Source organism: Heterodontus francisci, chromosome 13 (assembly GCF_036365525.1).
Source record: "Heterodontus francisci isolate sHetFra1 chromosome 13, sHetFra1.hap1, whole genome shotgun sequence".
In the NCBI taxonomy this organism is placed as follows: domain Eukaryota; kingdom Metazoa; phylum Chordata; class Chondrichthyes; order Heterodontiformes; family Heterodontidae; genus Heterodontus; species Heterodontus francisci.
The window spans coordinates 31,621,397-31,644,760 of NC_090383.1; the positions used below are offsets into that span (position 1 = coordinate 31,621,397).

The 23,364-nt window shown below is 42.2% G+C and overlaps 1 protein-coding gene across 1 annotated transcript in view; it reads left to right on the forward strand.

Moving 5' to 3' along the window:
• The window catches only part of plg (plasminogen), a 151,235-nt gene that overhangs the window by 24,246 nt on the left and 103,625 nt on the right, over nucleotides 1-23,364 (forward strand). The window contains exons 5-6 of the mRNA XM_068044620.1: nucleotides 14,088-14,227; nucleotides 21,749-21,869. Of these exons, the coding sequence (XP_067900721.1) occupies nucleotides 14,088-14,227; nucleotides 21,749-21,869 (261 nt within the window). The remainder of the gene's footprint in view (nucleotides 1-14,087; nucleotides 14,228-21,748; nucleotides 21,870-23,364) is intronic.

The window sequence follows — 23,364 nt, forward strand, 5'->3', positions numbered from 1 at the left end:
AGTGAGAGTTCTTATGATACAAACACATAAATGAACCAAAACAGGAAAAAAGTTTGAATTTCAGAGAACCTATTCTAAAAATAACTGCTGTACTTGAATCGCACTGTGATAAAAGAGATAAATTTTACATTTTATCGGAATCACCTAGAGTAGATTACTGCCTTGTGATCTCTGCTGGGTCATGGATAGAAGATTGGCTGGCTGGCAGAAAACGGAGAGATGCATAAATGGGTCCTTTTCTGATTGGCAGGATGTGACGAGTGGAGTTCCGCAGGGGTCTGTGCTGGGGCCTCAACTTTTTACAATTTATATAAATGACTTAGATGAGGGAAGCGATGGCATGGTAGCTAAATTTGCAGACGCCACAAAGATAGGTCGGAAAGTATGTTGTGAAAAGTACATAAGGAGCTTGCAGACCGATATGGATAGGTTGAGTGAGTGGGAAAAAATCTGGCAGATGGAGTATAATGTGGGAAAATGTGAAGTTGTTCACTTTGACAGGAAGAATACAAAAGCAGAGTATTACTTAAACGGAGAACGACTGCAAAATTCCAAGGTGCAGCTGGATCTAGGTGTTCTAGTGCAGGAGTCACAAAAAGTTAGTATGCAGGTACAGCAAGTAATAAAAAAGGCTAATGGAATGCTATCCTTTATTATGAGAGGAATTGAAAATAAAAGTAAGGATGTTATGCTTCAATTATACAGGGCATTGGTGAGACCACAATTCTAATAGTGTGCAGTTTTGTTCTCCTTATTTAAAGAAGGATGTAAATGTGTTGGAGGCGATTCAGAGGAGGTTTACTAGATTGTTACCTGGAATGAGCGGGTTGTCTTATGAGGAAAGGTTGAACAGACTGGGCTTATTTTCATTGGAGTTTAGAAGAGTGAGGGGAGACTTGATTGAAGTATATAAGATCCTTAATGGTCTTGACAAGGTGGATGTGGAGAGGATGTTTCCTCTTGTGGATGAGTCCAGAACTAGGGGGCACTGTTTTAAAATTAGGGGACGTCCTTTTAGGACAGAGACGAGGAGAAATTTTTTCTCTGAGTGTTGTGCAACTTTGGAACTGTGCCTCAGAAGGTGGTGGAGGCGGGACTAATGAATACTTTTAAGGTGGAGGTAGATAGATACTTGTTAGGCAAGGGAATCAAGGAGTATCGGGGTAGATGGGTGTGTGGTATTCAAAACACAAACAGATCAGACAAGATCTTATTGAATGGCGGAGCAGGCTTGAGGGGCCGAATGGCCTACTTCTGCTCCTAATTCATATGTTCGTTTGTATTATTATATAATATAAACCATTTGAAAAGCTCAAAGGGGATAGTGTTATCCGAAATAAATTCACTTGTTTATAATAATCTAAATTAAAAATAATTCAAGCCCATTTTAAAGAGCACTTATATAAACACAAAATACAATGACAGAACTAGAAGGCTCAGTTAGGCCCCTTCTATTTTCTGAAGCAAGGTAAGTATTCAGTGAAATGACACTACTTAGTGGCACAACATTGCCACTACAACTACCTCAGTCCCACATAATGGACTGAATTTTACCAGCTCGCTGCCGTCCTCAGCGGCGAGCCTCAAAGTTGGTAAGGTGCACGCATGGCATGGGATTTGCTCTGCGGAGCCGCTGCAATATTAAACACAACGGCTCTTTTACATGGCCATGGCAGACTGTGCCCCCCCCCACCCCCACTGATGGCATGGAGGGGGCAAGCAATCCATCCTCGGCAACAACGTCTGGTGCTATTGCGCAGGCGCAGGTGCCATTTTTAAAGGGCTTAGAGCCCTAAATGACAATTAAAATTTTTGAAGAAACCGGATTTTAAAAAACAAAATAAAATTAGCGCATCCGTCTCCCACCCCCACAATGACCTAAAAATTTATTACTTGCCCTGTCCCCCCAAAAGAAATGTATCTTGCGATTCCGACCTTCCCTTCCAAAGTTAATGAACTGTGAAATTTACCCCTTCCCACCACCCACGAGACCAATCAAAAAGGTTTGACGCTACTTCCCCCCCTCCCACCCTGAAAATGTACCTCCTCCCCCTCCCCACCAGTGTTCCACCACACATCAATTGTCGGGGATCGGACAGTGTGGAAGTGCCGGCTACCGACCGTAATATGGGAGCGGGCGGCCGGCGCGACAAGGTAAGCAATTATTCTTTCATTTGCACTCATCAACATATGGAAATGTTGGTCCAGTTGCCGAGCGGCAGTGGGGGGTGGGGGGGAACCACCACGAGGCCTCATTGCTGCCGGTAATATGGGGTGGGGCCTTCCCGACATCGAGGCCCATGGCGGGCCTCTCCTGGAAACATTTTCCAGGCCCCCCTGCCAGGACCCCCAACATCGGGGTTGGGGGTTGGGGGGGGGGGGGGCTTCGTTATAATTCAGCCCAAAAATTTAATTCTAAAATCAGCATTAGAAACTGACATTGTTATTCACTGCCTGCCATTGACTATACACTGAAAAAAAAAGCATTATTCTTCCCTCCTACGCAGAAGTTGGAAAATATTACTTTATAATAATAAACTAGATAAAAATTTCAGTTGAAGGTACACTGTGGCTAATCTTCATAATTCTAAGGTAAACTGTCTCAACACTTCCAATTCTGGACTTCACACTTGAGGATGGATATCAGGGCCTTGGAGAGGGTTCAGAGTGTTGTATGTTTGGCTTGTCTGCTGCCACCTTACTGTACTTAGTTAGTCTAGCTCAGAGAGATTACTGAGTCTTCTGTACTTTGAACATTAACTCTTTATTACATTAAAACAAGGTACAGCTTCCACCAGTCTGTGTGACTCCTTTGCAGCCATGCTGCATCTCCCTCCAATCTCTCTCACCTGTGATCTCTTATATAATCATGGTGGGAACTGTTCCTTACACTGTTTCCCTTTCAGATCCTTATACTGCATCTCCCCCCAAGTCTTTATCCATATATATATTGTTATGACTGAGGCTGGAGGAGTGCACTGTCTTTCTCTAGTTCCACTTCTCCACAGGTCACAACATATATTTAAATGTTTTACCCAGTTACCGATACGTCCAATTATATACTTTATTTTAGTTTCAGAATAAAATCCACTGATCAGGTTTCTTTGATAAACAACAAAATTATTAATTTATTATAAAACAAGACTTATTCAATACAGATGCAAAGCTTATTAACACACAGGTTGAAATATGACAGTTCCCTTCTAAATTAACCCAACACACATGCCCATACACATACCGGTTAAAGAAAAAAATAAAGAAGTTTTCTCTGCAGACATCTCTTTACAAAAAAAAAACAAAAAAAAAATACTTTGGCCAAATACTTGTTAATTCTTGAAGATAAAAGGATACGATATGGAATTTTACCAAATAGCCCTTTTTACTGGCATCCAAATACATGTAGACGGCTGTCACTGTGATCTTCTTGGAGTAGTTCTTTTCAGGCGACATCGAGGATTAGTCTGGCAGGCTTTCCAGGAGAAACACTACATCGAGGGTTTCAGCTATCACACTGGATTCTCAGAGATTCTCAAAGAGGTGGACAAAGGATGAGCTGGTGGCTTCTCTCTTAGCAGGTTTACCCCCAACTGCACCAAAACAATCCAAAAACAAAACCAACTCTTGACCACCATAAATCTTGACATGTCACTTCTCCGTAAACAACTCCCATAGTTAGAAGGCTCCTGCTGTTTACTTAGCTTAAGACATGTGACTTCCAGTAAAGGTTTCTTTTTACACACAGCTGCTTTGACTGGGTTCAATTAGGTGGTTTTCCAACATGTATTGGATTTCTGCTTTCACCTGGGGCTGTTTCTCTGGACTTAAACAATAGCATGCTGTTTTACAGGAGAGGATTCTCCTACATCCATATCATGCATGGCTAAGATTGTACATCCTGGTTTGTCCCTACAGACTCTTTTAAATGCTGTGAGTAGCCTAGTTAGGTCTTCTTGTTGTTCTGTATCTAAATATGAAAGCATAGTGTCTAATCTCCCTAACAATTTGTTAATAGCTAACCGGATAGTAGGAGGTTCAATTTGAGAATTATCTAGGCCTCCTTCTGCTGTATCCTCACTATCCCTTTCATCCTTCTCTGTCCTTACTACCTGACATACTGTGCTTACTTATCCCCCTCCCGGCAGTGATACTGTTTCAACATATTGATGTATCACAGCCGATACACAGCCAATTTTGTTTCCGGCGATCTGGTGTGTCAATCAAATAATTTACTTTACTAATCTTTTTGACTACTCTATATGGTCCACTGAACCATGCTTTCAGCAGTTCACCCTGTAAAGGCAATAATACTAACACCTCATCCCCTGGTTAAAGTGTTTGGGTCTTGGCATGCTTGTCTGCCCGTTTCTTCATGGTTGTTTGGGAAGCTTTCGGGTGTTCCTGAGCCACTTCGCAGGCTCTCGTGATCCAATTTTGGAACAGATACATAATCTAACACAGAATATTCGTCCCTCTGTTAGAAAAACTTTTCTTTGATTTGTTTAAGAGGCTCTCTTACCTCATGTCCATAAACTAATTCAAAAGGACTAAAACCAGTAGACTCATTAGGTGAATTCCTAGTGGCAAACAAATGATATTACAGCCGTTTATCCCAATCATGGGGATATTCATGACCGTATGCCCTGATCATCGTTTTGAGGGTCTGACGGTACCATTCTAAAGCCCCTTGTGTCTGTGGGTGGTATGCTGAGGACTTTAACTGTGTTATACCCAGAGTACTCATAACTTCCTGAAAAGGTTTAAACATGAAATTGGAACCTGGATCTGAATGAATCTCAATCGGTAATCCATATCTAGTGAAGAACTAGGTTAACTTCTCTACCACTAACTTAGCATAAATTGGTCTCAAGGGAACCGAGTAGCCATATCCATAATAGTGAATATATATTAATGTCTCGCTTTTGATTTTGGTAAAGGTCCCATACAGTCTACCAACACCCTACTAAATGGTTCCCTAAAAACTGGTATGGGAATTAGAGGTGCTGGTTTTATGGCAGGTTGCGGTTTTCCCACAATCTGACACGTATGGCACATTTAACAAAGCTGCACCACGTCCTTGGAAAGACCTGGCCAATAAAAATGTTGACTTATTCGTGAGTGGGTCTTCCCGATCCCCACATGTTCCGCCATAGCAGTTTCATGAGCTATCCTTGGGTGGTACCACAATCTGGTGAACTACTGTCCATTCTTCATCCGCAAGTCTGTGAGGAGGTCTCCACTTCCTCATCAGAATCCCATTTTTAATACAGTAGCCTTCCGGAACTCCCTTTGCCTCAGCTTCAGTTAGAACTGATTGTGCCACTTTAATTAACTCTGGATCGGCTTGCTGAGCCTTGATCAGAGAAGACTTATTAAACATTTCCTTTGGATAATCCAAATCCCCAAAGAAAGTTTCAGATATTCGGCTATCTGTCTGTGGTGCCAATTTTACCTCCAACAATGGAACTTGTTTAGTCATTGCTCAGGTCACTTAACGTGAAGGGAAAATTCCTGGAACCTTTTCCTGCAACTGCTCTGTCTCTTTGACTTCACTCGGTCTTTCCGTGACTACTGGAGAAGCTACTACCTTCGCTCCAGCCAAATCATTCCCCAGGAGTAGGTCAACTCTGTCTACAGGCAAACAATGGACAACTCCTACAGTTACCATTCCAGACATTAGGTCACAGTTCAGGTACACCCAATACCAAGTTACGGCTATATACTCCCCTTCGATACCATTCACTAAAATCTTTGCATTCAAAGCATTCTCTGGTGAAAATGTTATGCCTTTCCCCAGCAAAAGAGTTTGGGTGGGTCCTGTATCCCTAAGTATAACTATAGGTTTACCTGCCTCACTTGAGTGATAAGGAGTTACTTTTTCTTTTGACAAGAATTCCCTATAACTCTCAGGTATCTTGTTCATGTCCCCCGCACTCACAGCAGTTTTTGTACTTGGCCTTACAGCTTCAGTCAGAGCTACGGCCTGATCTATCATATTCTCAGACAGGGCCCCTTTCTCTGCATTGGCTTTTTGTACCCCAAACGTCCCACGGGTTTACCCTGTAACTTCCAGCATTCTACCCGAAGGTGTTCCACCTTGTGGCAATGGAAACACTTAGGCTTTCAGACCTCAATTCCACCCTCAGCATCTTCCTTTCTGGGGGAGATCCCAGTGCATTCCCAGCTGTCCCTCCTTGTCCCTGGCTACGTTGCCTTCCTTTCACCCTCCCACCTTCTATCTTTCTCAGGTTTGTGGGGTGACAGAAAAAGGATTTGGGCTTGTAAACAACCTTGCAATCATTAGCACTTTCAGCTGCTTGTCTGGCTGTTGAAACCTTCTGGTTCTCTACATGGGTTCTTACCAACAGAGGGAGTGAATTTTTAAATTCTTCCCGGAGAATTAATTTCCTAAGAGTCTCATACGTGGCTCTACCTTTATGCTTGCATCCAACAATCAAAGTTAATTTGCTTTACCCTCTTAAATTCTATGTAAGTCTGCCCAGGCTGTTTCTGGAGATTCTGAAATTTCTGTCTGTAAGCTTCAGAGACTAACTCATAAGCATTGTGAATAGTCTTTTTTTGCCATCTCATAATCTGCAGAAGCCTCCTCAGAAAGAAGAGCATAAACTTCATGAGCTCTGCCAATCAACTTGCTTTGTATGAGCAGTGTCCAGTTTTCTTTCGGCCACCTTATCTGTTTAGTTAGCTTTTCAAAAGAAATGAAAATGCCTCTATGTCCCTTTCCTCAAACTTCGGGAAGGCTTGCACAAATTTAAATAGCTCCCCACTGGGTCTTTGGTTGGAGTCAGATTCTTCCTCCTCAGAACTTTCACTGGGGTCAAGGCCACCCTTTTGTTTTAGTTCCAGTTTTTCAATTGGAATACCCTTTCTCGCTCCCTTTCTTCTCTTTCTCTTACCCTATCTCTCTCCTGTTTCTCTTCTCTTTCCTATTACAATTCTAGTTCCAGCTTATGAAATGCTCTTTCCTTTTCCTTTTTCTCTCTTTCTTCCTTTTTCCTTTCTTTTTCTCTTTCAAGTTCAAACTGCTTCATCTGCAACTGATTCTAGCTAATTCAACTGAACTATCATCTGGATTGCCTTTTCCTTCTTCCAGTTTTAAATGCTGTGTTATTACCTCAATTATCTCTGCTTTCTCAGCTGCTGGTTTTAATTCTAACTCCAAATTTTCTGCCAATGCTTTTAACCTAGCATTGGTTAAGATTTGCAAATCACGCAGGGATAAATCCTCCCTCTCCAGAAAGGTCGTAGCAACTGACAAAGTTATTCCGGTAGTGTAAACATTAATGCACAAGAAACCTGTTTTTTTCCCTTTTCCTTTGTTCAATTATTGTTAACCCGCTTACAATTGCATTTTGTCAGCTTTGGGCTATCCTGCACCGAGCCCCCAAATATATGTTACAACTGAAGCTAGAGGAGTGCATTTTCTGTCTCTAGTTCCATTTCTCCACGGGTCACAACATATATTTAAATGTTTTACCCAGTTACCGATACGACCAATTATATACTATCTATTTTAGTTTCAGAATAAAATCCACCAACCAGGTTTCTTTAATAAACAACAAAATTATTAATTTATTATAAAACAAGACTTATTCAATACAGATGCAAAGCTTATTAATACACAAGTTGAAATATGAACATTCCTTTCTAAATTAACCCAACACACACATGCCCATACACACACCAGTTAAAGAAAAAATAAAGACATTTTCTCTGCAGTGATCTCTTTACAAAAAAAAACAAAAGAAAAAACCCCATTTTGGCCAAATACTTGTTAATTCTTAAAGAAAAAAGGATACAATATGGCATTTTCCCAAATGGCCCTTTTTCTGGCATCCAAATACATGTAGACGGCTGTCGCTGTGATCTTCCTGGAGCAGTTCTTTTCAGGCGAAATTGAGGATTAGTCTGGAAGACTTTCCAGGAGAATCACTGCATCAGAGGTTTTGGCTATCACACTGGATTCTCAGAGTTTCTCAAAGAGGTGGACAAAGGATGAGCTGGTGGCTTCTCTCTTAGCAGGCTTAGCCCCAACTGAACCAAAACAATCCAAAAACGAAACCAACTCTTGACCACCATAATTCATGACATGTCACTTCTCCGTAAACAACTCTCATAGTCAGAAGGCTCCTGCTGTTTACTTAGCTTAAGACATATGACTTGCAGTAAGGGTTTGTTTTTGCACAAAGTCCCAAGTCCTTTCAGTGACCTTTTTAAAAAAAAACAAAGTCCGGCACCTATGGAATCGCTTCAGTCTTTCAAATGAATCAATTTCTCCAATTTTTAAGCACGATTCCTCAAAAATATTTTTTTAAATGGAAGCACTTTCATAACAATATTTATACATTCACTTATATTTATACATACAATTTTTTATTTTTACATACTAACCCATCTCCCGCTAAGTCTGTCATCATAGATTCAATCTGTCAGGAGGCTTCAGGCTTCACAACTCTTCCTGATCGTGTTATTTTCAGACACAGAAGATTAGTATTCTTTCTCTGAATTCTTGTTTCTTGATTTGGATGGCCTTGATTAAGGTTTGTTGTATCCAGTGCTTTCTAAATTTCAGGTTCAACATCTGGTATATCCAAATGTATGACTGATTGAAGTTTTTGATGGATAGGAATAAGAGTCCTCCTGTTTCTTCTTATTGTACCTTCTGAAGTAGGTACTGTATAAGATTGCTGTTGATTCTCATCTTTTTGGATGATTACCCCTTCTCTGCCTTGGTCGTACCCATACCTTTTGTCCTTCACTCAGCTTAGGTAGGTTCCTGGTGCGATATTTCCTATTATAATTATAGACTTGTTGCTTTCAGGAAGACTTTTCTCTGTCTTGAACTCTCTGATAATCCTGGACTTGTAACCCTGGAAGTAACCTTTGGGTAGGATTGGAAGTTGTGTTCTAAGCTTCCTTCCCATCAACAGTTCTGATGGTGCTAATCCACATGCAATGTGGACTCTGTAGTTCAGGAGTGCCATTTGAAAATCTTGATTTTGACTCCTCTCTCAGCTTCTCTGCTAGATTGTGGATATCTCGGGGAACTTGTAAGATGTACAGATCTGCAGTTTTCTGTAAAGTGCGTGAAGTAGTCGTTTGCAAATTGTGGTCCATTATCGGAAACCATCTGGTCAGGTATACCATGTGTTGCAAAGATTTCTTGTAATACTCGAATGACTGTCACCATTGTCATGTGTACAAATGTTTGACCTCGATCCACCTTGAAAAGTAGTTGATGACAATCAGGTAGGATTTTCCATTAAACATGAATTGATCCATCAGCAGATGTTCCCATGGTCTTGTTGGGAATTGGGTTGAGATAAGGGATTCCCTCTGATCCTGTTGGTGCACTGCGCATACCTGGCAATTAGAAATCATTTCTTCTATATATTTCGATATTTCCGGCCACCACACGGACGACTGAGCCCGTGTTCTACATTTCATTATATCCAAGTGGCCCTGGTGTATTTTCTCCAAGATGTATACCCGGAGTGACTGTGTAATCACCAGCCTCTTGTTATATGCCAGCAAATCATTTGCAATTGTTATGTGCCTTCTGTGTTCGAAGAAGATTTTCATCCTCTTACCACTGGGATGCTGCTGCGGCCAGCCTTGCTTGCAATATTGGCGGATGCCTTCCTCATCTAGCATCTGAGCATGACGAATTTCTTGGAGCTTTTTGAACTTGCTGGTCATTGTGATGCAGTGAACTAAGAATAGGCCTCAATTTCATTAATAAAATTAACATCCTGTTGTGTAGGATGGTCGACAGTAGCTCTGGACAATACATCTGCTGTCGTTTGTTGCTTGCCCTTATGTGTACCGTTTCGTACATGAACCTCATTAGACTCAACCGGAATCTCTGGATTTGCAGAGGCATCCTAGTGAGTTCCTTTTCATCCAGTAAGGAAACTAGGGGTTTGTGGTCTGTCCCACATAATATAATCTGAAAACTTCTCACAAGCTCACGTGACTGCCAGAGCTTCTTTCTCTATAACAACGTACCTTGTCTCAGTCTCAGACAACACTCGTGACGCATAATAAACCCGTCTTCAGCATACATCTGGCTGTTCTTGGAAAAGGACTGCCCCTATCCCTGTAGATGAGGCGTCTGCTGCAATTGTGGTTGGCAAGAGGGGTTATAATATGCTAAGATATCCAGCGAAATCAGCATCTCCTTGACCCTTTGAAAAGTTTGCTCCTGATGTGCATCCCTACACCATGCTTGAGGTTTCCTTAATAGTTGTTGTAAAGACTCAGTAACTTGCACTAGATTGGGTAAAAATTTGGCCAAATAATTGACCATTCCAAGGAATCGTGGACAGAAGTAGGAAGTGGGAATTCGCTAATGGCTCTCGTCTTTTGCGGGTCTGCCATTGCTACTGACAATGTGTCCTAAAAAATGAATGGACGTTTTTGAAAATTCACACTTTTCATTATGTGAAGCCTTCTTCTTGTAGATGATTCAAAACTGCTCTAACCCTCAGGTCATGTTCTTCAATGGATTTACCATGGACTAAGATGTCGCCCATATAGCATATTACTCCTTTAAGACCCTGTCAAATGTTTGATATAGTTCTTTGGAATATTTCTGGTGCTGATGTTATACTGAAAGGTAGACAATTAAAACATAGAAACATAGAAAATTGGAGCAGGAGTAGGCCTTCGGCCCTTCGAGCCTGCTCCACCATTCATTATGATCATGGCTGATCATCCAACTCAGTAGCCTGTTCCCGCTTTCGCCCCATATCCTTTGGTCCCTTTAAACTGAAGAGCTATATCTAACTCCTTCTTGAAAACATACAATGTTTTGGCCTCAACTGCTTTCTGTGGTAGTGAATTCCACAGGTTCACCACTCTCTGAAGAAATTTCTCCTCATCTCAGTCCTGAAAGGTTTACCCCGTATCCTTAGACGTAGTTCGGGACTCCCCCACCATCGGGAACATCCTTCCTGCATTTACCCTGTCAAGTTCTGTTCGAATCTTGTAGGTTTCTACGAGATCCCCCCTCACTCTTCTGAACTCCAGTGAATATAATCCTAACCGACTCAATCTTTCCTCATACGTCAGTCCCACCATCCCAGGAGTCAGTCGGGTAAACCTTCACTGCGCTCCCTCTATAGCAAGTACATCCTTCCTCAGATAAGGAGACCAAAACTGCACACAATATTCCAGGTGTGGCCTCACCAAGGCCCTGTTTAATTGCAGCTTTTGTCCAAACAAATGCAAAGATTACCATTAAGTTTAGGAACTGGAACCATTCCCGAACATCACTCTGTAGGTTCAGTGACAGGAAAAGTGACTCCCATCCTGGTCATATCTTCTAGTTGATGTTGGACTTGCTTCGTTAGTGGGTGTGGTATCTTCCTAGGCGTGAAAAGACATAAAGGTTTAGCATCTTTTTGCAAAGTAATACTATATTCGGTCTTCAGTCTTCCTTGACCTGTAAATACTTTTAGGAAGTCTTTTTGGAATTGACTCCTAGATTCTTGTTGATTAACTTCTTCCACTTTTCTTATAAGATGAAGGTCGATACAAGCTCTTCTACTAAGGAGAGAGAATTCTTGATTCCTTAGAACATACAGTGTTTCCAATATCTGCTTTCCCTTGTACTGGAGTACTGTCTGCAGCTTTCCCTTGACTTTCAATTCAATCCTTCCTAGGCTATGTAACTGAGTTTCTGTTGGTTGCAATTAATGTGCTGATAACCACAGTTCTTTGTCTGATAAGACCGTTACACTTGCACCAGTGTCTAGTTTAAAATTAGTGATATGCACGTTAAGATATATATCTGCAGACCAAAATGTCTGATTAGGATCATTGATCTCAGCAAGGAAGTCTTCTGATTTTTCTCCTGATGGAGATTGTTCCGTGCTGGGACCACTGTTGTTTGTGATATACATAAATGATTTGGAGGAAAGTATAGGTGGTTTGATTAGCAAGTTTGCAGACGACACTAAGATTGGTGGAGTAGCAGATAGTGAAGGGGACTGTCAGAGAATACAGCAGAATATAGATAGATTGGAGAGTTGGGCAGAGAAATGGCAGATGGAGTTCAATCGGGCAAATGCGAGGTGATGCATTTTGGAAGATCCAATTCAAGAGTGAGCTATACAATAAATGGAAAAGTCCTGGGAAAAATTGATGTACATAGAGATTTGGGTGTTCAGGTCCATTGTTCCCTGAAGGTGGCAACGCAGGTCAATCGAGTGGTCAAGAAGGCATACGGCATGCTTTCCTTCATCAGACGGGGTATTGAGTACAAGAGTTGGCAGGTCATGTTACAGTTGTATAAGACTTTGGTTCGGCCACATTTGGAATACTGCGTGCAGTTCTGGTCGCCACATTACCAAAAGGATGTAGATGCTTTGGAGAGGGTGCAGAGGAGATTCACCAGGATGTTGCCTGCTATGGAGGGCACTCGCTATGAAGAGAGGTTGAGTAGATTAGGACCTGATTGAGGTGTACAAAATCATGAGAGGTATAGACAAGGTGGATAGCAAGAAGCTTTTTCCCAGAGTGGGGGATTCAGTTACTAGGGGTCACGAGTTCAAAGTGACAGGGGAAAAGTTTAGGGGGATATGCGTGGAAAGTTCTTTACGCAGAGGGTGGTGGGTGCCTGGAACGCGTTGCCAGCGGAGGTGGTAGACGCGGACACGATAGCGTCTTTTAAGATGTATCTGGACAGATACATGAATGGGCAGGAAGCAAAGAGATACAGACCCTTAGAAAATAGGCGACAGGTTTAGATAGAGGATCTGAATCGGCGCACGCTTGGAGGGCCGAAGGGACGTTCCTGTGCTGTAATTTTCTTTGTTCTTTGTTCTTTGCTTATTAGCAACTCTATGCTTGAAGACTTTTTCTTCCGAACTAGTGGGAGTAGAGATTTTACTTTGGCATATCTTCCCAAAATGGCCTATTTTCTTGCAATGGAAGCATTAAAGGGTTACTGTCTCAATCATTAACCCTTTCAGGCCCTTATACTACACAGAGGAGGTTTACTCGGATGAAGGGCAAGAGAAGCTTGGATTGTTCCCCTTAGAGCAGAGAAGGTTAAGGGGAGATTTAATGGAGGTGTTCAAACGTATGAAGGGTTTTGGTAGAATAAATAGAGAAAAAATGATTCCACTGGCTGGAATGTCAGTACCAGAGGACAAAAATTTAAGATAATTCACAAAAGAACCAGAAGGGAGACAAGGAGAATTGTTTTTATGCAGTGAGTTGCTATGATCTGGAATGCACTGCCTGAAAGGGTGATGGAAGTGGATTCAATAGTCACTTTCAAATGGGAATTGGATATATACTGCAAAAGGATTGAGGAAAGAAGCAGTGGAATGAGACTAATAGGATAGTTCTTTCAAAGAGCCAGCACTGGCATGATGTTCCAAATGCCCTTCTGTGCTGTATAGGGTGCTTGGTGCTGTCAAAGTCAGCAGACTAACACCTCCATTAATGTAGTGAGATGAATTAATTTCCATAGTAACATTTTTACCCTAATATTGCACAGCATGGTGTCAGCTTTGGCTCAGTGGTAGCAGTCTTGCATCGGAATCAGATGGTTGTGGGTTCAAGCACACCAGCAAATTGAGCACATAATCTGTGATGATACTCCAGTGCAGTACTGAAGGAATGCTGTGCTGTCTTTCAGATTAGACACTGAATCAAGGCCCTATCTCCCCTGTCAGGGGGGATGTAAAAGATTCCTTGGCATTATTTGAAGAGGAGGAAGTTCTTCCATTCTCCTGCCCGACATTTATCCCTCAACCAACACTTAAAACAGATTATCTAGCCATTTATTTCATTACTGTTTGTGGGAACTTCCTGTGCACTAATTGGCTGCTGAATTTCCTACACTACAACAATGACTGCTCTTCAAAAGTATTTCATTGCATATAAAGTGCTTTGGCACATTCTGAGGTTGTGGAAGGTGTTATATAAATGCACATGCTCTTGCTTTCTGTTCAAAGTTGCAATAATCTATTGCCAAATATATAGTCTTCAAATGAACACTCATCTTTTTAAAGTGACTCTGTTGATAATGAATTAACATTGTTTTTTTTTAATAGTTACAGACCAGAAAATAGCCCACATGCTGACCTGGAGGCAAACTATTGCAGAAATCCTGACAACGATTCCACAGGGCCCTGGTGCTACACTCAAGATCCAGACCAACGATGGGAATACTGTCAGATACCAAATTGTGAAGGTATTGTCATGTGCAGCACAACAGTTTAATGAAATCTGAAGGCTCAGCTCTGACTAAAGAAGAATGAACAGCAAGCTGGCTACACAACAGAAAACAGAGAGTAGAGGCTAAGGTTAGCTACTCAGACTGGTGCAAGGTGGGAAGTGATGTTGCCCAGGAATCAATACTGGGACCACTGCTGTTCACCATTTACATTAATGACGTGGACTCGGGAATCGGAAGTATAATTTTTAAATTTGCAGATGGCACCAAATGGGAGTGGTAAAATTGAGAAAGAATATGACAAATTACAGGAAGAGATTAATGAACTTGCAGAATGCACTGTAATTGGCAAATCAGTTTTAAAAGAGATAAGTGTGAGGTGGTGCATTTTAGTCAGGAGAATAAAGCGGTCAGATACTGCTTGGATAATGAAAGTCTAAATGGGGTAGAGGATAAAAGAGATCTAGGAATACGATACATGAATCACTAAAATAGCCATGCAGATTAACAAAGCCATATAAAGAGCAAACTAAGCAATGGGGTTTATTTCTAGAGGGACAGTATTGAAAAGTAGAGAAACATAGAAACATAGAAAATAGGAGCAGGAGTAGGCCATTTGGCCCTTCGAGCCTACTCCGCCATTCATTATGATCATGGCTGATCATCCAACTCAGTAGCCTGTTCCCGCTTTCGCCCCAAACCCTTTGATCCCTTTAAACCCAAGAGCTATGTCTAACTCCTTCTTGAAAACATACAATGTTTTGGCCTCAACTGCTTTTTGTGGTAGCGCATTCCACAGGCTCACCACTCTCTGGGTGAAGAAATTTCTCCTCATCTCAGTCCTGAAAGGTTTACCCCTTAGACTATGACCCCTGGTTCTGGACTCCCCCACTTTCCTGCATCTACCCTCTCAAGTCCTGTTAGAATTTTATAGGCTTCTATGAGATCCCACCTCACTCTTCTGAACTCCAGCGAATATAATCCTAACCGACTCAATCTCTCCTCATATGTCAGTCCCACCGTCCCAGGAATCAGTCTGGTAAACCTTCACTGCACTCCCTCTATAGCAAGAACTTCCTTCCTCAGATTAGGAGAACAAAACTGCACACACTATTCCAGGTGTGGCCTCACCAAGGCCCTGTATAATTGCAGCAAGACATCCCTGCTCTTGTACTTGAATCCTCTCGCTACGAAAGCCAACATACCATTTGCCTTTTTTACCACCTGTTGCACCTGCATGCTTACCTTCAGCGACTGGTGTACGAGAACACCCATATTCCCCTCTCTCAGTTTATAGCCATTCAGATAATAATCTGTCTTCCTGTTTTTGCTACCAAAGTGGATAACTTCATATTTATCCACATTATACTGCATCTGCCATGCACTAACCCACTCACTCAACTTGTCCAAATCATCCTGAAGCCTCTCTGCCTCCTCCTCACAACTCACCCTCCCACCCAGTTTTATGTCATCTGCAGATTTGGAGATATTATAGAGAAGTTATGTTAAACTTGTATAGAACCTTGGTTAGAAATGGAGTACTGTGAATAGTGCTGTTTCCCATCTTATAAAAAAGGTACGGAGGCACTGAAGAAAGTGCATAAAAGATTCAGAAGGATGATACCAGAGCAAAGAGATTGTACTTAATAAGAAAGACTGAACAGACTCGGGACATTTTTCTCTGAAAAAGAAAAGGCTGAGTGGGTGACCTGATAGAGGTATTTAAGATATTAATAGACTTTGATAGGATGAAAGTTGAGAAAATGTTTCCACTGGTGTTCTAAACTAGAGGTCATAAAGATAAGAGGCAAAATGCTGCAGACACTGGAAATCTGAAATATAAACAGAAAGTGCTGGAAATACTGAGTAGATCAGGAAGCCGCTGTGGAAGGAGAAATAAAGTGAAGGTTTCAGGTCTGTGACTTTTCATCAGAAATGGAAAACGCAGCACATGTAACGTAACAGATCTTAGGCAAGTACAGGCGCAGGGAAAGGGGTGGGGTGGGGGAAATAAAAGGATTGTTCTGTGATAAGGTGTATGGCAGAAGTCGTCTAATGAATAGCAGAATCATTACCAGCACCTGCTGTGGTTATGATGCATAATTGTGTTGCGTCTGGAAGGCTATAATCTGTCGAATTGAAAAATGAGGTGCAGTTCTTCAAGCTTCTGTTAAGCTTCATTAAAACAGTACAGGGGGGCGATTTCAGAGTGAGAGTCGGATGGAGAATTAAAATGACTGGTGACCAGAAGCTCAGGGTCACGCTTGTGGACTGAACCGAGGCGTTCAGCAAAGTGATAACTTAATCTGTGTTAGATCTCCTCAGTGTACAGCAGACCGCAACATGAGCAGTAAATGCAGTATACTAATTGAAAGTATAAGTAAATTGCTGTTTCAGCTGGAAGGAATGTTTTGGGCCATGGACGGTGGGAAGGGAGGAGATAAAAGTGGGGCTGTTTTATGTTCTGCTCTTGCATGGGTAATGTTCGCATGCTCTCTTGTTTGAGAGTCTGCCCTCTTACCCCTGAAGTGGGATGCTAATGCTGTGATTGAGTTAAAAAGCCAAGGCAAAGCCTGCTCCATGAGCCCATTGCCGCCACCCGCACCTCCCACTGTGAGCAGGTCCATCAGGTAGAATTTCTGCCCATTGACTCTGTTACTCTCTAAACCAATGCTGCCTTGCCTACTGAGTATTTCCAGCATTTTCTGGTCACAAATATAATATGGTCACAAATAAATCCAATTCAGAAGAAACCTCTTTACCCTAAGAGTGGTAAGAATACAAAACTCGCTACCACAGGAGTTGTTGAGGCCAATAGCATAGATGCATTCAAGAGAAAGTTAGATAAGCACATAAGGGAGAAAGGAATAGAAAAATATACTGATAGGGTTAGATGAATGGAGTGAGAGGAAGCTTCACCTGGTTTGCCCCAGACAGTGCATGCAGCTCGTGCACCCCCACGAAAATCTCAACAGCCCGCATTAACGAGCTCCTTAACCAGTTCAATTGGCCTTAATCGGGGAGCAGGCGGGATCACGGGGCCACCCTCCCCCAGCCCTGGTGATCATGGCCAATGCCAGGAAAAGTGCACATTAGCTGGCACAAGCATTTTTGATCCCTGGCTGCTCACCTCCAATAAAGGGCCCATTAAGCCCATGAAGGAGCTCATTAAGGGGTCTGGGGGGGTCCGCAATGCAGTTTTCAAATGCGATTCTGGCGAGTGTGCCGCAAGATAGTGCACAACTGTCAGGCTCACAGCGGGCGGGTTTCAAACTTCATTTCTGCACGATGAAATGATTTGGGCCCACAGGGATCTTGCGCTGCGCCAAGCCTAGGACATTTTTCTTCATTCTAAAAGCCCCACCTTGCCGCTTTACTCTGCTGGCCCTCCATGGAGCTGCCTGCTGTCATTGGCAAGGCAGCACAGGCCCCATCATGGCTGCCACCAGTCTTTTCCGCGCACATTCTGCAGGCAGCTCCCACTTCCTGCAGACACTCAGTGCCACTAATTGGGCATCGAGTTTGCCTCCTGCCCAATTAGGCATTAACATTTGAGGATCACGTCGCATTATCAATGCAGCTCAGGCACGGGGTTGGGATCCAGAAATCATTGGGGCATTGGGGGCCCAACCCCATTTTGAAAATTCAGCCCCAAAAGTGTACAATGTACTCCAGGTGTGGTTTAACCAAAGCCCTATACAATTGCAGTAAGACTTTGTTACTTTTGTACTCCAATACCTTGCAAGAAAGGCTAACATACTATTTGCCTTCCTAATTGCTCACTGTAGTTGCATGTTACTTTTCTGTGTTTCGTGTACAAGAACACCCAAATCCCTCTGAACACAAACATTTATTAGTTTCTCACCCATTTAAAAATATTCTGTTTTTCTATTCTTCCTACCTCACATTTCTCCACATTGTACGCCATCTGCCCACACCTTCTTGCCCACTCACTTAACCTGCCTACATCCCTTTGAAGATCCTTTGGGCTGAATTTTGCCATGAGTGTCGGGAACCCGACATCAAGGTCATTTCAGGGTCGTGAACCCAGTCAAGGTGGCAGTGCACCTTCCAGCTGAATTATATGGGAGGCAGCCAATTAGTAGGTTGCCTCTGCATTTGCTATCCAATTAAGCTGGAGGGTGGGTTCTGGAAGTAGGATCTGCAGATAGCGCGGTCCACTGCAAGGGAGGCTGGCAGCCAGTATGAGCGCTGCTGAGGCACAAGCAGCAGGAGAGGCAGGAAAGCACTGAAGCTTCCATCAGTATCAGGGGCTGAGTGGCTGAGACCTCAATAGACCCATGACAATCGGACACATCCCTCTCCAGAAATTCCACACTCAGTGGCAAGGCTGTGGCTTGGGAAGACAGCAGCCTTGCCATTTTCTGCCAACATTTAGATCTCCTTCAGTTGTCGTGCAGCCTTTACCTCCTATCACTTCTCAGGTTGCAGACACAGCGGGGGTCCGTGTGACACCTGCAAAATTGCTGTGCTGCTACAATAATCGCCGTTAAGTGGCTCCTTAATTAGCTTGATTGCATTTCTGGGCGGGATTGCCATCACCGCTGCACACCTACTTCTGGGAAATGCGTGAGGAGGCGGGAGCACATGAGGGTGCTGGTCTGATGCTGTTTAGTGCAATTTTCCTGTCCCCCTCCCCCAGCTTCCAAAGCCGCTTTCACGGGGCTCAGAAAATTCTGCCCTTAGTGTCCTCCTCTCAGTCTACTTTCCCACCTAGTTTTGTATTATCAGCAAACTTAGATCATTACACCTTTTCCCTTCATCTAAGTCACTAATATAGAGTGTAAAAAGCTGAGGGCCCCGCACCCCACTAGTAACGGCCTGCCGACCTGAAAATGATTCGTTTATTCCTAATCTGTTTTTGTCCTTTATCCAATCTTCTATCCATGCTAATATATTATCCCACCCCCATGAGCCCTTACCTTGTCCAACAAACGTTTGTGTGGCATCTTATCCAATGCCTTTTGAAAATTCAACTATATAACATCCACTGGTTCTTCTTTATCTAACCTGCTAGTTACATCCTCAAAAAACTCTGTATTAATAAATTTGTCAACTTGATTTTCCTTTCATAAAACTATGTTCAGTCTCTCTAATCATATTATGATTTTCTAAGTGCCGTGTAACCACTTCCTGAATAATGGGTTCCAGCATTTTCCTGATGTTTGATGTTAGGCTAACTGGTCTGTACTTCCCTGTTTTCTTTCTCCCTCCTTCCTTGAACAGCAGCATTACATTTGTGACCTTCCAATCCACTAGGACCATTCCAGAATCTAGGGAATTTTGGAAGATCACAAACCAGAGCATCCACATCTTTTAGAACCCTTTTAGGGAAATATAATTGGAGTGATGGTTAATACAAAATTACTGATAACAGTGAATAGTGTAAAGTTTAATTGATGAAATTTAATGAAATTTAAACTCCCAGATACCACAATTCCTACACACTGCCTGCACAGCAATGTCTTTTTTAATTAATTTTTGATTAGTTATCTCTAGTATATTGAACTAATTGGTCACTTGACATCTGGATTTGGTAAATAAGTGGATTTAGCTTGATGTTAAATAAGTTACTGTAATTAACCACTCAGCTCGTTATCAATTATTAGTGTCTTTAAAGGCAGTTAGAATTTAGTCCCAGCTTGTTTTCCTTTGACTTACACTTGCTTGCATTAATATTAAATTCTTCGTAACTCAAGTTTACACTAACCACTGAAGATAGAGAACATGCAAAAGGATATCCAGATGCATTTATATACTTACCTTATCATATTGCGTTTAGCAGCTGCTATGATGTTGCCTTTTCTATTTTCTCCAGTATGATTATTTAATTATTTACAGTTACCCCTTGGTTTATCATATTTAGCAACTCCTTCCCCTCTAAACTGAATTCCCACTCTCACTAAATTCCCACTTAGCAGATATTCCCAGCTCTATGCACAAAATATCGCAGTACACTTTTATCAGTTACGTTCTCAGTACAGGATTACTGGTAAGTGAGGAGGACTGTAAAGGTTGTGCATATGTGTGTGTATATATATCTATATAAATATATGCATAACTTGCATGGACTCGATGGCCCGAATGGCCTCCTTCTGTACCATTATGACTCTATGTAACTATATTGCTCCCATGCTCCAACTTGGGAATGGTGCTGGCAGGAAGTGCAGGTCAGAGATCGGCCTCCAACACTGTAGCAGATCCTCTGACAGTTGGGAGCAGGGAATTGACCCTACAACACTTCACCAGGACTGTTAACATTGAGAGAATGTAGGGAGGGATATTTATGATCAGCACGAGTGAGCTGGATTGCAATCTCCTTAAAACAAACACAGCTGTGCTTTTTTTTTTAAGTGTAACTTGCCTCAGCATGGATTAGATGTGAAACCAGAATGACAGAGCGCCACTTCCCATGTGTGAGGCTCGACACCACCAAGTCAAAATTGAAATTTTTAAATGGACATCTTCTCCATGAAAAAGCATTCAGCAAACATTTTTCTTCCCCTCCAGTTGTTTCCAATAATCAATTTAAATTACATTGATATGCATAGTTCCAGACTTGTTCTTGATGTCGTTATAAAACAGTGACTCTTGGTTTGCCAAACAGAGCAAGGGAGCATGGCCTTAAAATTAGAACTAGGCCTGGATGATGACAGGTTACACAAAAAGTAGTGAAAATCTGGAACTCTCTTCCCCAAAAAAGCTGTGGATGATGGGTCAATTAAATATTCAAAACTGAGATCAACAGATTGTGTTAGGTAAGGGATATGGAACCAAGGTGGGTAAATTAAGTCTAGATACAGATCAGCCATGATCTACATGAATGGCGGAACAGGCTCACAGGGCTGAATGGCCTATTTGTTTCCGTTTCTATAAGAACATACCCCGTTAAACACTGTCCATGGTTTCATCCCTTTATTTAGGGGCGGCACAGTGGTTAGCACCGCAGCCTCACAGCTCCAGTGACCCGGGTTCAATTCTGGGTACTGCCTGTGTGGAGTTTGCAAGTTCTCCCTGTGTCTGCGTGGGTTTCCTCCGGGTGCTCCGGTTTCCTCCCACATGCCAAAGACTTGCAGGTTGATAGGTAAATTGGCCGTTATAAATTGCCCCGATGTATAGGTATGTGGTAGGGAAATATAGGGACTGGTGGGGAAGTGGTAGGAATATGGAATTAGTGTAGGATTAGTATAAATGGGTGGTTGATGGTCGGCACAGACTCAGTGGGCTGAAGGGCCTATTTCAGTGCTGTATCTCTAAACTAAACTAAACTTTATTGCAGTGAGAATCAGTCAAGTCTGTGATACATTCAGACAGGCACTGCATTATCATGTTGAAAGGTCACCAAGAACTTTGGACAGATTTTTCCCAAGGCAAAATTTGGTCATTTTGTTTCCCTGAAAATGGGTTAATTCTAACCTCCAGGTTGAGCAAGTAATTGGTTCACCCTATTGCACAGCTCTGGTCTTTTGTTGCCGCAGTAACAGTAGTGTCATGTGTCATTTTTACATTTGATTACAGAGGACTGCATGTTCTGCAGCGGGGAGAATTATCGTGGGAAGATTTCGCAAACAGAGGATGGTGTCACGTGTCAACGCTGGAATTCACAAACACCTCACCTTCATGGATATAACCCAACCTTGTAAGTAAGAGAATACAGCAGATACTTTACTATCTTATTCTTTGGTTACTTGGTATCATCATTTTGAGTAAATCTCCTTACTTCAATCTGAGCGAAGGGCATAAATATTTGTTGAATATGAAGTTCGGGCCTAGTAATTGATAAACTTTGATCGTTTTGTAATGTGATGGTTGAGAGAGAAGAGTTGAAGCATATGGTGAGGCTATGGGTAGGTGAGGTTGATTTAATAAAAAGTGAGGGCTTCTTGGGTTCCTCTTCTTAAAAGTTCATAGGGGTCAAAATTTCAATGATCCCCACTCTGGAGGTGGTAGTTCACTTCATTTTTCTCTCCTAATCTGGTTTGCACTCTGTCTCTCCTCTCCTTTTCTTCTTTGTTGAGGCTCCTTTCTCTTCTGCCTCTTCTCCATCACTTCTTTCTTCCTTGCTTCTCCCTCTTCTTTTTCTCCTTCCTGATACTTACCTCACTCTCCTATTTAGCTCTTCAGGGAGGAGCTGTGGGTGGAAAGGAATCACGTTCACATTACAAAACAGAAAACATAGCTACTCAGATTGGCAAAATATAGGCAGTGGTATTCCACAAGGATTTACAAGTATGATACCAGATCAGGGAAGTTATAGCCATCAGAAAAGGCAGGGGCTCTTTTCTCTAGAAAAGAGATAGCTGAGGGATGACCTGATGGACGTCTTTAAGATTATTAAATGATTTGACATGGATAAATGGGGAGAAAATGTTTGCATTTGTGGGTAGAATATGAAATAGTCACTAATAAATCCATTAGGGAATTCAGGAGAAAACTTCTTTACCCAAAGAGTGGTAAGAACGCAGAACACGCCACCACAAGGAATAGTTGAGGCGAACACAGAGATGCGTTTGAGAGGAAACTAGATAAAATAAGGGAGAAAGAAATAGAATGATATGCTGATAGGGTTAGATGGAAAAGGTGGGAGAAGGTTCATGTAAATGCTTGCATAGAGCAGTTGGGTGGAGTAGTCTTTTATTGTGCTGCAGACGCAATGTAATGTTCCTTAACCTGCCATAGTGCTCTGTGAGATGGAAAATGTCATGAACAACACCGTCCTTCCCATTCACAAAGACTTGAAAAATCCCCCAAGGAAGTGCTTAAAATTGTGCAGGGTATTCTGGGAAACAGCAGCAAATATTTATGCAGCTGGTATCAATGCACTATCCAAATGGACAGAATTGTTGCACGCGTGCAGCATAAAAAAAAAACTCATCACTGACCCAACAGCAGAGATCCCTGACTTCAGCCTCTCTCGAAGACAGTGGACAGCTCTTAACTAAATCCGCGCAGGGCATGGGAAATGTGGCCACCTGCTCCATAAATGGAAGATGAGGGATGACTCCAAGTGCGATTGTGGCCATGAATCTAAGACTATAAAAGACACCACATCAACATGCCCACTAAGATTTATTGAGGGACGTATCTCATTTCTCCACTCAGCATCTCAGGATGCCATTGAATGGATAGCCAAA